This window comes from Marmota monax, unplaced genomic scaffold (genome assembly GCF_021218885.2).
Source record: "Marmota monax isolate L192 unplaced genomic scaffold, Marmota_monax_Labrador192_F-V1.1 WCK01_AAM20220418_F8-fsc00040, whole genome shotgun sequence".
Classification (NCBI taxonomy): domain Eukaryota; kingdom Metazoa; phylum Chordata; class Mammalia; order Rodentia; family Sciuridae; genus Marmota; species Marmota monax.
The window spans coordinates 2,990,733-3,006,041 of NW_026692782.1; the positions used below are offsets into that span (position 1 = coordinate 2,990,733).

Below are 15,309 nucleotides of genomic sequence, written 5' to 3' on the forward strand. Positions count from 1 at the left end.
CTTCTTTTGCTGTCAGAAATAAGATCGTGTATGTGTGTTTTGCCATTCTGTTTGCTGGAAGGGAAGCCCACCCTCCCTGTGACGAGAACACAGTCACTGCCCTGCCCTTGCTGAGAACTGGGATCCAGACCAGCTCCCCGAAGTGCAGATCCACACACACAGTTCAACTGAGAGCAGCCTTTGCGATCTGTGGCGACAGGGAAACGTGACTGCTCCTATGATTCCCCTGCGCTTCCAGAGGCGTTGCTTGCACTGGACACACAGAAGAGAAGAGCGTGGGCCTGATTCAGATCTCACCATCACCCCTTGCTAGCTTAGAAAGCTTCAGGCACTGAGAATAATAGTTAATTCCTGCCTCATCCGGTTGCTGTGAATAAATGTAGAAATCCTTTCTGAAAGCATTTGACAAAATTTTTGAAGTTAGTGGTGTTTTGATCATGTCTACAATTTCACATGGCACTTCCCATAGGGCCCCTCCTTAAAGACCCCTCCCCTGGTCCCCTGTATCTCAGGCAGCACCCGGGTCATCATCACTCTCCTCTTACTCTGCTTTATTCTTGGCAGAGGGCCTATTTTATAGCCACAATTGTGTCTCTGCTAGGCAACATGAGTCGTTCTTTGTCTTATTTGCTATTGTATTCCTGAGTCTAGCAGTTTGCCTTCTTCATGTTAGACACTCTGTAAATACTCGTTCAGAGCGGGAGTGATTACTGTAGATAATCGTGAATTTAGTTTGTGAGATTCCTTACCTAAGAACAATTGATTGTGAGTTTTAGGAGTCTGGCTATATAGATTATTGATGGCCTATGGCCCAGTAATACTTTTTTTTTTTTTTTTTTTTTTTTGCTGATTTCTGCATGTCTGAGGGCAAAAACAAAACAAAAAATGGAAGACTCAATGGGAGAATGTTGTTAATTGTGACTCTCTCAAATAAAGTTTATTTCTACTCTGGAAAGAGCTCCAACTTGATGGTTTCCATCAGACTCATTGTCTGTTATGTGACTGATAGAAAGGAATTAAGCTGATGGTCAGAAATTATTTCATATATAAAAATAACTCTGATTATCTGGTGATCATTTTCTGACCCAGATAGTTGTTTTGTTTTTTGTTGGTTGGTTGGTTGGTTGGTATGTGATGCTATTTTAAATCGTCAGCTCTTCTGAAGGGAAAACAATGATTCTAAAAACATTATTTCATCTGGGAATAATTTATTGGAAAACCCACAGGAGATGAGTTATAAAGTAAGGTTTCTGTTAAAAGATAGGCCCCTTTTTCATGTGTGCTAATGTTGCATTTAAAAAATTGCTTTGCTGAAGTATAGTCTGCACTAATTCATCCAGTTTCCATTTCTGCTGTTTGATTTTGAAGAAAAAAGAAAAGAAAAAAACAAAGGTGCCCTTAGATGATAAGTGTCTGAATTTGCAGTTAACTCTTCCAAGTGGCATGTTGCTCTGCTAATAGGGAAAACTCCAGAATATGAAATTAATAGCACAGCTCCTTAGAACTAGGGCTGCATCTTTCCTGTGTTAGCATCCCCTCCCTGTACCCCCTGCACCCTGCCATGATACCTAATCCTCTGCCTTCTGCTCCATGGGTAGTCAGCATCAGTTGATGATGATAACACATCCCTTAGAAGTCATTAAAGCAAGCTGTATTTAATGCGTTTAATCATTTTCAATGAACCAAGTCATCTTTCTTCTTAATCACTTTAAAGGCTGTTCCCTGAGTGCATTTCAGTTATCTGATATTCTTCTGAGTGCCCGGTACTGAGCTTTTAAGCAACATCTTTAGCTGTGGCTTGCTTAGATGGTAATTTATCAATGGACTCGATGTTCTTGGTGGATCCGTGGGGGTCCAGGGATTAGTGTGTGCCCTCTTACATCATGGCAGGAATAGCTAGAAGTCACAGCTGATAGCTACCTTCGAAGTGTAAGCTATCAGACATTAATCTTCCCAGCACATTGCTCGACTCTTTTGACCTCAGACTCCTTCCAAGAAGTAGGGCCACAGCATTGGCAGCTATTTAGTCAGGGCATTTCATTGACCTTTGAAGAGAGGAAAGATTTTATCTCCTCTGCATTGAGGAAATACAAAACTCCTGTTTTATCTTCTGAGCCCTGTCACTAGCTAAATATTTGGCTTCCCTTCCATGGGTCTCATCCTTTTCCAGTATTGTCCTGGCCTCTCAGCTCTAATAGGTGAAAGACTCTGTACTAGGTCCTGTGTAAAATATAGAGGTGTGTAAGATACAGTTTCTACACTCAAGCAGGTAGTCCAAATTTGTTGGCCCATTTATTGGAAGGCAGGTGGTTGCCTGTAGGATAATGTGACATTATATGTGTGATGAGCTGAAGCCCAGGCCTTGAGATGCAGAAGGATCTTGCTCAGCCTTGGAATGGGTTGAAGGGATCTGGCTCTGCTCAGCTACAGCCCGAGTCAAGCTGGTACAGAAATGACCTTAGCACTTACTCCCTATCCCTCTTAACCCTGCTTCCCATTTCCAGCCCAAGGGATAATGCATACTGTGAGCAGCATTAAGCAAATGGAAACTGTGGTGCAATTTCCCAGGGATGCTTGCTCATCATCTGATAAATGATTGCTCCGTCTTCCTCATTTCTGCCATTCTGGCTCTAATGGAATTGTGTTATTGTGGACTCAGATTCATTTCCCCAAGGGTTTTTTTTTTTTTTTAACTGTATCTGAGCTAACTCATATTTCCAAGAAAAATTTCTCAGTGCTTTGTTTCCTTATGGGTCCCTGATAATTCCATGTCACCGTTAGTGGGCCTTAATAGTTCTGATTTGCTTACAGAGTTTTCTAAAGAAATAGTTTTCTATGAAATGTTTCATTTTCAAGCAGAGTTTCCATAAAGAGGACTTAATGATGTAGTTGACATCTTAGTAAAACAATTTAAGATAATGATTTTAAAATGATGTTAAGCTTGGTCATCAAAAAACATTGGCACTTTCGAGTGTGTGAATGAAGGAAAGCTAGTTCAAGTTCTGGCTTTCTTAGCAGAGTCAAGCAAGATGTCAGAAGAGGCAAAAATTCAAGAGATGGTTTCTGGGAAATGAGGTTGTTGGGTAAAATTGTTATTTGTGCATTTGCTTGCAAAAAAAGATACTAAAGTATTAATATACTGATGCTTTCGTTAAAATGTGGCATTTTGGGTTTCTTATCAAGGGAATGGCTGCAGAATAGAAATGACTTGACTTCGTTATTATTGACTGGTTAAATTTAATCAAGGTGAGGATGAGTGAGAAGTGGTTTAGCCCTACACTCTGATGAAGGTATCATTCCTGTAAATGATGAGGCTCAAATCTGTGGGTGTGGAATAACATGCTGTTAGGTTTGCATTTCATTCAGCTCCCTTACAGTAGAGACATGATAGGCAGAATTTCAGACAGTTCAATCTATCTTCTGAATTTTTCATTTTATCCTTAAATATCTACTTAGACTTTTATCAAACTGGGGTTTTTGTTGTATCTTTAAAAAAATGTTTTTTTTTATTTGTTAAAGTAGAATGCATTTATGCCCTTTGATATATCATACATAGATGGGGTATAATTTCTCATTTTTCTGATTATACATGTTACAGAACCACATTGGTCATGTAGTCACACATAAACATAAAATAATAATATCTATTTCGTTCTTCTATACTTCCTATCCCCATATCCCCTGCTCTCCCCTCCCTTCCCTTGTACTCCCCTCTACCTAATCTAAGGTAACTCTGTTCTTCCCTAGTGTCCCCCTGTTGTGAATTAGCTTCCTTTTATCTTTTTTATCTGCTTATCTTCATTACCTCAGTAGAAGATGATAATGAACAACAGGATGTCTAAAACAAACAAAAGCATGCAGGCTGAATGGGAGAAGCAGCAGCAACCCTCCGGTTTAACCTTGTACAAACAAACACTGGTCACTAGATTACCAATAACCAAGTATCAACAAACAATTTCAAAAGATCCAAGGAAAAGCGGAAACTGGAGGGACCTATAGATTACAACAGCAATAGCGCTGTCCGTCTCCAACTACTGTCCCTGTTTCTCTTTTTCTAGAAAGAAAAAAAGGGGTTATTGAAGTTGCTGTCTGGTGCCTCCACCAAACGGAAGCCCCGAGTATCCCCTCCAGCATCGCCCACCCTGGAAATGGAGCTGAGTGGTGGCGAGTTGCCCCTGCAGGGAGCTGTGGGTCCTGAGCTACCCCTTGGGGGAGGCCACGGTCGAGCAGGCTCCTGCCCCGTGGACGGGGATGGCCCAGTCACCGCGGCACCAGCAGGGGCAGCCCTGGCCCAGGATGCTTTCCATCGGAAGACCAGCTCCCTGGACTCCGCAGTGCCCATCGCACCACCTCCTCGTCAGGCATGTTCCTCCCTGGGTCCTGTTGCAAATGACTCTAGGCCTGTTGTTTGTGAAAGGTGAGTTCACTGTCATTCTAGGAGAAAACTCTGAAGTGAATAGCAAGCTTTATGCTGGAAAATACAGTCTGATATCTAAGATATTTTCTTGTGTCCTTATTTTTAGCTGAATTTGTAATAACATCAAGCTCTGACTCTATTCACTTGCTGCAATGTACTCTGGTCTCCTTTCCCCCTATCCCTAGATCTCTTCCGTGGGGTTGGTCTCCGGCCTTCTTTTTCTTTATTTTCAGAATGGATGCAGATGAAATTTGTCAGTCACCAGAAACTCACTCGTATTTACTTCCTTCTTCCTGCTTCTGTTCCATTACCAGCAGTCACTCTCTCTATTTAACCTCTGCATTTATTAAAAGTTGATATCATCACCTGCTGGTTTAAAGTAGCTAGAGAATTCTTTCCTTCTTCCTCCTGACCCAGAAGAGTGTGGCTGTCCTCAGTCTTAGTTCTGACTCTTCTCCTGACCTAGTGACTTGGTTCAGTACACTCAGAATAATGAGGTCTGTTTTGGTGGTTCTGGCCTTGAATAATGATCAGAAACAGGAGCAGTTCTGTTTGATACAGCCAGTGGGATTCTAGGAGTGTGTTAGGAAAGAAAATACACTTAATGAGACAAAATCTATTTGGTTTATACAAACTGAGAATGAAATACTCTTTATTACCCAGGAAAACATCATGAAGAACCCTTAAAGCAGTGTGCTATTTTCACATAAAATACAAACGTTTTGCTTTAAGTGCTGTTTCATTGTTTCTGTAAGTTTCATTCCCTCGTGACCTGCATTTCATAAATGAAGCAAATTTTAAATTCATGGAAGTATTGCCTTTTTCAAAGCATTTTCTGTGTTACAGAACTGAGATCTTACTGTAAAACACTATATTTTAAAATGACTCAAATTCACTTCACCATTGCATTTTTTAAAAAAAAAATTTTTAAAGATGTTGATGGATCTTTATTTTATCCATTTATTTATATGTGATGCTGAGAGTCAAACCCAGTGCCTCACACATGCTAGGCTCTACCACTGAGCCACAACTCCAGCCCCTCACCATTGCATTTTTAAATTTATTTATTTATTTATTGCTGTGCTGGAGAGTGTCTGGCCTCCCACATGCCCAACAAGCATTCTACCACCGAGCCAATTCCCCAGCACTTACCTTTGTCTTTCAGATAAGAGCCATGTGAACATTTGTGCTTATCAAAATCTAAAGTCCTCATTTATATGATTTTGTGGCATACTTTTTTACTTAAACTATGAGGGCTGGGGTTGGAGCTTAGTGGTACAGCTCTTGCATAACACAAGTGAGGCACTGGGTTCTATCCTCAGCGCCACATTAAAATAAATAAATAAAAGGTATTGTGTCCATCTACAATTAAAAAGAAATATTAAAAAAACTATGAAGTGCAGGGGAGTGATATTGGCCAAATTTTATTGTTATATTGTGTGCATGTACAAATTATGTAATAATAAATCCCATCATTATGTACAACTATAGTGCACCAATTTAAAAATATGGGGGAAAAAACTGAAAAACGGAAAAGAATAAACTTCAAACAACCTATATGCATTTAGTACAAAATGCACAGTGTATGTTTTTATAGTAAAGTTAAATAATAATTCTGATTCTTATAAAACCAGTTGAGAAATGAGACATTACCCTAAAAAAAAAATCTCCTCCTTACACTTGGAATCATTCTTTCTCTTGTCTGTTGTGCTCTGGTAAAGCTTTGAAGTTGTGTCCTGACTTCACTTGATCTTCTATTCTGAGCGGCAGGCTTTTTCTTGCAGTGCTGTTACTCTGCTTTCCAGGGACAGGAGGTCCTGTCCCTGGAGATAGTCCAGTCACTTGTGTACTTTCTTTTGGTCCCAAAGGCTCCCTCTTTCCCTCCAGGCGATGATCTGCAGTTTCCTGCATTCCGTGAGGCTCACTGTCCTCTTTTCTCTGTCATTTTGGTATTTGTGTGACTGTCTCCAGGGATGGTTCACTTGCCCAGACTCTCCCCAGGCCCTGACTCAGGCACTTGGAGCCTCCTACCCCATTATGCATTCCTTTTCAGTTGCCAGATGTCCTCAGTCTCTGTGGCTTCTGCATTCCAGCCCTTTCCTCTTAGAGAGGCTCATTTCTAACAGCAGGCTCCTGCTGTTCAGCGCTCCTGAAAAAGGAGAAATTACTAAGGAAGACAGGTGATGGCGTTTCAGGGAGCAAGGGACGCACATCAGACAGGGAACATGGAGAATTTAATGATGGGACAGATGGGCTCAGGCACTCTGGAATTCTCTCACACGTTTTTAATATAACCATTTCAATTTTTAGGAGTGGGAAATAGGTCTTTGGAGAAGATTTCTGCCCATGTTTATACTTTTATAATTCATACGTTCAGTGGAATATTAAATACAAAGCTAGCACAACCAACTTCTCATAGCCCTTTACTTTCATACAGTGATGAGAATCATATTTATTTAGCTTGGATTCTTAAGTCTGCCTGACTGTAAAAATGTAAGAAAATGGGCTATTATCCACCAGAAATGAATTTTTTAATAGAAAACTTCCAAGGAGAGCTGGGGATATAATCAATGATAGGGTACTTGCTTAGCATGTGAGGCCCTGGGTTCAATCCAGCACCAGGAAAAATAAAAAGCTACCAGGTATATAATTTAGAGATTACCTGTTTGCATATTTCAAAAATTTTACCACAGCAAAAAGTATTTACTGCTTAATATGAAGGAAAAATCAACTTTCATTTCAGTATGATTCAGAAAGCATTTGAAGATGTTGTGTTTCCTTGATCGACAATAGAAACATCAACAGTTCTTGCCCTCTCAAAATGTAGAAGCCTAGGGTTCTGTTGGTAGAACTTTTACTGATTGAATTTCATAGAAATATTTTTAGTCTATAATATCGGGGCAATATGAGATAGGGATCCCTGCAGATTATAATGAGAGCCAGCACCAAACCTCTCAAATCATGACCCATAAATCTAAAGTTACAGGAATAAATAAACAATAAATAAATGAGGAAAGAAAGAAAGAAAGAAGAAAAACAGACAGACGTGACTGGGGCTGCCAGTGCTGTCAATGGAGAGAAGCATTCATGTGATGTAAAGGCTTAAGCAGTCTCATAATAAGGAAGGACGAACCTTGAAGTGTGTTGACAGGTCTCAGTGTCCGCTGAGGGAATTCTCTAAGGAACAAAAGGATTCTTTTGTGTTTGTGAGAGAGACTGAAGAAAACAAGCAAGAAATAGCACTCTTTCCTGGAGGCAGAAAATGTATAATTGATGACAGCAGAAATAATAGAACAAATGTTTTAGGCTCTATTTTAGGATTGAGAAAAAATAATTAGGAAATTGCAAAGAGAAAGTAGAAATAAAATATTTCAGAAGAGATGGCAAATAAAAGTATGTGTGACAGCCATATATATATATATATATATATATATATATATATATACACATACATACACACACACACACACATATATGTTTGTGTGTATATATATGGCTTAGGGAGACACAGCAAGTCAGCTGTCTCTACCTGTTTTTAAGTTTAGAAATTAAACTGATAATCACATACCTATAAGCCCATCTCCTAAACTGGAAAAGAACCTATGATCTTTGATCAGGGATTAGGCTAGAATACTTGGAAACAAACAAATTGGATATAGATAGATTTATAGAAAGGCAGTCGGGCTTAACCAGCATGATTAATTTCTGTAAGTCAGAGACAATGAACCCACTGGGTGAAGCGACAGACATAATTTACTTGGGCTTTGAGCAAGCTACCAAGCCAGCTATCACAGTTTTGCGAGTCTAATTGGATATTAGACTGCTCTGGCAACTGGCAGAAAGTAGTGATGGTTACTCACCCAGGCCAAGGTGATGGATTGAGCGGCTCCCAGCGTTACAGGGAGGCCAGTTTGGGCTAAACCAGGGGAGATTAGAAATGAAAATCCACGAACTTCAGAGAATACAAGAAAAGCCAGAGAAATCAAGGAAATAGAAAATGTGTACTAATAAAAGACGGGTGAAAGCTAGACTACTGTAGCCCAAACCAGGAGGTTTGGCATTGGATATCAGTGGAATTTCTTTACTTAGCAGCGAGACTTGTTTCTCTAATTTTACCCTGGTAACTGTCCTTGGAAGGTGAGTTAATCACACAGCCATGAAAAGGCCCATTTGGATCTGAGCCACACCCCACACCTACACCACAGTTCTTTGTGCAAAGAGATCAGGGGGAACTTTCCAGCAACTGTGGTATAAGTTAGCTTGTTCCCTCTCTTTCTTCTTCCCTTTCTTTCTTCTACTATTTCCATTCTTTTTATTCATTTGGTCATCTCATTTTTTGAACTGTGGTAAAATGCAGATAAAATTTACCAATTTATCAGTGTGCAATTTAGCAGCATCAAGTACATGTGCATTGTTTACCACCATTCACCACCATCCATCTGCAGAAACATTCACCGTCCCACCCTGAGACTCTGTATCCTTTAGCAACAACTCCCAGTCTGTGCTCCCATAGGCCCTGAGCTGCCATTCTCCTTCCCATCTCTGTGAGTGACTGTCCTGGGTGTCTCACAATACAGTGTGTGTCCTTTAGTGTATGGCTTATTTCACTTAGCATGGTGTTTTCAAGGTTCTTCTATGTTGTAGCAGGTATCTAGATTTCATTCCTTTTAAAGAAACATTTAAAATACATTTTAAAAAATAGCTTTACTGTGTGGTTAGGCCTTTGCATCATGGTGCACGCTTAACAATAATCACTATATATAACTCTGCTTGCTAGTGTGAGACATAAAGTGGATTTAGCATCATCTCACCCCTCAAGCAGATTATGGTCTGGTAGAATAAATGAGACAGGGACAGGGATGCTGATAATACAATGGAGACTGTGCTAAGTGCCATAAGAAATATACATGGAGGCCTCTGGGATTTAGTCAAGCATGAAATTACTTCCAGCCATGGGGCTGGAGATTTCACAGGGGAGAATTGGAGTCAGGCTTTGAGAGATTGATAGGGTGTGGATGGGCAGAGATGCTGTTAAAGAAATTCCCAGAGGAAGGAACCACGCCACGAGCAAGGTGTGGAGTGGGAGAAGCAGAGGCCATATCTGGGAAACGTGTTCCAGCTTAAGGGGGTGTTTGGTACATTCATGGTGATAATGGCAGCTCTAGCGATAGAGATGAAGGCCAGATCATTGATGGCTTTGTGGACTAGTCTGAGGATTAACCTTGCAGCCACTGGGGAGCTGTTAATGATTTTTCAGCAATGGGTAGCTACAAATAGAGTTGCCACTTAAGAATATTAAATGTGTAGAATGAATTGGAGACAGGGAGAGATTCAAGACAGGAAAGGAGTAGATGTTAATGAAGTCACCAACCGGGATGGTGACAATGATAATGAAGAGGAGTAGACGGGGTGCAAGTTTAAGGAAGTGGATCGGCAGGTGCCATGGAAGTCATGAACTCCTGAGATTTAGAACTGCCCCAAATCCCTGTTCACATAAAGACAGGCCTAATCCAAGTGAGGCAGAGGGCGGGGCACAGATGTGAATGAAGGGCCTCTGCAGCTGGGCCTTACATCTGTTTGTGGGTCTGTGAACCTTCTACTTGGCAAAGCTTTTTCAATGCCTGAGATAGTTCGCCTGTTGTGCCCAGAATTTGGCCACATGATTCTGTATTAGGAAACTGTGCAAACCACCTCACAAGGCTCGAGGCCAGGATCTGAGCTGGAAGAATTCTGAGTCTGTCACTGCTGCACCTGGTAGTCTTCATACAATCAAGATTGTGTCACAGTTTCCATTATGCACATAGTTTCTCATACCACCCCCTAGAGGTTTATAACTGAGCAATGAAAATTTGCTCCCACTGGGAACTTGGCAGGAAGATTATGTTCTTAGCCCAGCAGCCGTTCTAGTTCAAAAAATTTTTTGACAAAATTGGTTTAGTGCATTTTATAAAATGCAGATATTAATCTAATTCACTTCAAATTTTTCAAACTATTTTGGTTCCATTTTACCTTTAAGGCAGCTCGCAGAGAACCAGTTAGAATTGGGTCTCATAAGAGATCTGCTCTGAATATGTTTGGAATCATTTGTACTTTTTTTTTTTTTTTTTTCCTAGAATTGTAGAGCTTTACTTAAATTTTAACTTGCCCCAATTAGGAATTACATCATTTCTTTTTACCCAGATTTTCAGCATATTGGCATCAGACCTGAGAAATCTCATCTGCATCCTTCCTTCAGATAAAGCCATAATGAATTTGTCTGTCAGAGAAAGGATTCTAAAACTTTGATCATTCTCAAGTTTCTGAAGTCTTATTATCAAGAGATTCTTTAGGTTGTGTCCTGATTCCTGATTAGAGGTCCATCCTTCAAACCTTACCTCTAAGAAGTGCCAGACCCCTGCCTACTCTTATATAAACCATATGATCACAGTGGGAGCTAATATTTTGGGGTTGAACTCTGTATCAGTTGCCATACGAGGGCTTCATTCAAAGCATCTCATTATAGTCCTATTCTACGGATGTGGAAACTGTGACTAAGAAAGCTAAGATAACTGACCCAAAGTTAAGCAGCTCCATGTGTCCCTAAAAACTTGTCACCCCACTCCCTAGGCTAAGGCTTTCCTCACAGTGCCAGGCCTCATCCCCAAGTCTGTGCTTGATTGAACCCTGACACATGTGTTTATAAATGCTTGTGTCTGAATTAGCTAACCCTTTCTAAACAGCTAACCCACCTCTGTGTTGTACTTATGCTGGGTAGCCACATAGCCTTGTGTGTGTGTGTGTGTGTGTGTGTATTAAATAATATAATAGTCTTATATATGTATGGTCTTTGTAAATATAAGTGGATATGAATGACTGGGGTGATTCATTCATATCACTATTGTTTGGGGTTTTGGAAAGAGACTTCTGTTCCTTACAATGCAGTGGCCTTGTAGGGATGTTGAGTGTCCTTACAACATGGCCGTTGATTTTTCTCACAGTGAATGATCCAAGAGAAAGTAAACTGGAAGCCACATACCTTTAATCATCTAGCCTCAGAAATCACGTGCTGTCACTTTCATAATACATTATCAGTCAGACAGGTCATCCCTTTGTGTTGTGGGAGGAGCCTACACAAGTGTTGAGAATACAGGAAGGCAAGGATCACTACAGCCCCAGGGGGTGTTGGCTGCCATATACCACCATTCCCATCCCCCACCATTTGGTTGGAAAAAGCAAAAGGAGTAAAGGAAAGAAATATCACTGGATAAACAGAGAAGGCTAAAAGAATATAGAACCTAAACTAAGTTACCTTCCTCTGGCTTTCTTGGCTGCTGAATAATCCCATGCAGAGAGCCTCAGCAACAAAGAGGCAGGAAATAGGAAATATTAAACCAGCAAGCTGCTGGAGTGTCTAAGTGCTAACTCTACCTTTCCCACCGATAGCTGAGTTGAGAAAGAAGGAGAAATAGGCACAGATCTGAGACTACAGAATGTCAAACTCATTAATGGTGGTGGTGGATTGAATCTGTGGCCACAGTCTCTCTTCCAAGTCTGGACCTTGGGCTACCTTTCCAACAGAGAATGTAGCTGTGTAAAGCAGATGAACTTCCTTAGCATTCCTGCCAAGTCCCAGAATAAGAGATGCAAAGACACAGGCTTTCAGATGTACTGCCAGCAAGCAGGCCTGACCCTGACCCCTCTCTGGTTACAAGGTACGGCAGAGCAGAGCCCACTCTGAAAGCAAACAATTCGAAGAGGCTCGAACCCAGATGCTCAGCTATTCTCCCAGTCTCACCAAATAAATACACTCCTCTCTTCTTGGAGTAGAGGGCAGGACACTTCTCCTGGGAAATTGAATAAGACTTTTCAGTTTCCCAGTTTGTAGGGCCAACATACAAACACTGGGAGGGGTCAAATGGCTCTCCTGCATAGGTCATCCAAATAAACCAGTCTGGACCATCAGTAGTGGACAAATGCACATATCCAAACACATTAATGCCAAGCAAATCTCTACTGACAGAGAAGAGCTGTATTTTGAGTTTTTACAGACCCTTATAAACAAATTCATGCTATTTCCTATTCTGTTTATTTTGAAGGCTCATGCAGATTGACAAGTGCACCATTCTTATCACTACGTTGATGGCCTTAACCAAAGTCTCCCTCTCTCTTGTAGGCACCGGGTGGTGGTTTCCTATCCTCCTCAGAGTGAGGCAGAACTTGAACTTAAAGAAGGAGATATTGTGTTTGTTCATAAAAAACGAGAGGATGGCTGGTTCAAAGGCACGTTGCAACGCAATGGGAAAACTGGCCTTTTCCCAGGAAGCTTTGTGGAAAACATCTGAGGAGACAAACACTGGGAAGACTCAAAATCACATCACACAACAAAAGAGCACAAAGCAGTTTGATGGAAAGAGCACATCTGTGGACTTCGAAGGGTCAGGAGCTGAGCAGAGGGTTGGTATGTGGCTCCAGAGCCTCAGCACAGCCACACCAGCCAGCAGAGCAAAGCCGGTGTCTAGGTTTCACCACTCAGTTGGGATTGTAAGGTGTGCCTTGTACTGAGCAACCTTTTTTGTTTTTGAAAAATGTCTAACTAAAATGGACAATTGTTTACAAGGCTTAACTAATTTATTTGCTTTTTGTTAAACTTGAACTTTTCTTGTAATAGATAAATTCTTTGGATTATGATTTTAAGAAATTATTAATTTATGAAATGAGAGCCAAGGAGAAGCTGGATTATCTCCTATTGAGAGCGAGAGATTCGTTTTGATGTCAGATGCATCTTCCCTCCCTTACCCCTGCCCCCCCACCATTATATTTTGCTTCTCTAAGACAGAATTACCAGTTCTCTAATTTGGGTTTTCCTCTTTGGGAAACCAAACATAGAATTGAATCAGTATAGAAAGGGCCTGGGGTAGGGAGAAAAACTCAAGAGAAGAAAGGTTAGTGTTCCTTTTTTTCTAGTTTGATCAGGAATCAACCTGAAGACCTAGTCCTCAATTTAATTTTATGGGTTTTTAAATTTCCCTAGAATGGAACCAGTAATAAGGAAAAACAAAGCACAAGCATTGACTAGAAATATATTCAGAAATAATATTTAGTTTTTATAACAGAAGCAGCTCAATTCATTGGTTGGAAAGTAGGGAACATTGACGTTGTACTTGCTGTCTTGAGAATGGCTATGAAATGTAATTTCCATTTTACCCCAAGTGATCTGCATGCCCAGGACACAGTAAAACGTTTGTGAGATGTGGTGGTAAGTGATGCGCTCGTGTTCGGGTCAAAGGCTGTAAGAAACACTGTGAAAAGTTTACGTTCATCCATTGTGGCTCTTTCTCCACCGTCTTGCATGTGTTGCCAAGTCCCACAGTAACATGGACTGTGCATGGTGTGTATAGTTCATTGCCGTTTTCTGCTGAGGTTAGTTTGCATTCAGCATTGACCACTGCAGGAGATGTAAAATAAACAGCACTCTGTACCCCACAGCCTCTCCTGACCAAGGTCTGCTGAGCACACTTGCTCCCTCTCTGGATAAGGTGTCCATTAGCCATCACACAAGTCATGACTGAAAATGCTCTGTGTCCTCCCAGCAGACAGATGGAAAGGATGAGCTTATCCAGGAGGCTGCTCCTGAGGCTGTTCCTTGGAAGCTCTGGCGGGAAGGCTTGGCGGGAGCCAGTGTGCCCACACCTTACAATTGTGGCAGGATCCAGCTGAGCCTGCCTTTTTATATTTATATCCATTCGTTGATGTCATTGGCCTCTTCCACCAATTTCATTACGGTGCCACGCAGTCGTGGACCTGGGGAGTCCTGAGAATAAAAGGAGGGAAGGCAGCCTGGTGGTGAGGTTGTTACCACAGTTTTCTCATGGGAACTAAGTAAAGAAAAAAACAAACCTTATTTTTTTTTTTACACTTTTAAGAATTAATGCTGGGAAATAGAAACATGGACTTAAAAGTCTTCTTGCAATAGCAAGAAGTTTCATCGTCTTAAAAAGATACAGAATGTGGTTGAAAATGAAATCATTCCTAAGTTAACCATTTTTTTTTTTTTTTTTTATAAAACACTGTACATTATGTTCCTGTGTGTTGAATTTTTTTTTTTTAAATACTGGGATATTCATGTAATATATAAAGGTTGGTGAAATGAACTTTAGTTAGGAAAAAAAAAGCTGATGCCAGCTTTCATCTGTGTAAGTTGACACCAATGTGTCATAATATTCTTTATTTTGGGAAATTAGTGTATTTTATAAAAATTTTAAAAAGTAAAAAGACTACTACAGGTTAAGATAATTTTTTACCTGTCTTTTCTTCATATTTTAAGCTATGTGATTGAAGTACCTCTGTTAATAAGTTTCCTGGTATAAAGTTGGTTAAGATTTCATCTGTTAATAGATCATTAGGTAATATAATGTATGGGTTTTCTATTGGTTTTTTTGGAGACAGTAGATGGATTTTGTAACAAGGGCTTGTTACACAGTGATATGGTAATGATAAAATTATAATTTATCATTCCTTTACATGTTAATAATTTGAGGACTAGATAAAATGTTTCAAGATTAAAATTTGATGTTCAACCTTTATAAGTCCCCTGTGTCAGTCCTTAAAATTTTCCTTTTTTTTTTTTTAACCTAGGATACTTTTGACTTGATTTCTGTTTCATAAAAATTCTTTGCATACACCTCAAACAGCAGGTGTCTGCAAGCATCAGTTTGGTGGTTATACACTTTACCTCTCCAACTAACAAAAAACCTTATTTGTTTAGTTCCTCCAAGAAGCTTGAAGTCTTCTGCAAAGCGTCTATAAGGTCTCACAAGATACTGCATAGCATCTCTGCTCCCCCTCCCCCTTCAGGGTTACTAAAGAGCCTGGTAAGTGCTAGAAGCCATGGGAAGGGTAGCAGACCTTCAGCC

At 40.4% G+C, this 15,309-nt stretch overlaps 1 protein-coding gene across 1 annotated transcript in view; it reads left to right on the forward strand.

The window, feature by feature from the left end:
• Positions 1–14,982, forward strand: part of Sh3rf1 (SH3 domain containing ring finger 1) — a 165,768-nt gene extending 150,786 nt beyond the window's left edge. The window contains exons 11-12 of the mRNA XM_046447866.2: positions 4,059–4,417; positions 12,570–14,982. Coding sequence (XP_046303822.1) covers positions 4,059–4,417; positions 12,570–12,738 — 528 coding nt within the window. The 3' untranslated portion in view covers positions 12,739–14,982. The remainder of the gene's footprint in view (positions 1–4,058; positions 4,418–12,569) is intronic.
• Positions 14,983–15,309: the final 327 nt, after the last annotated feature.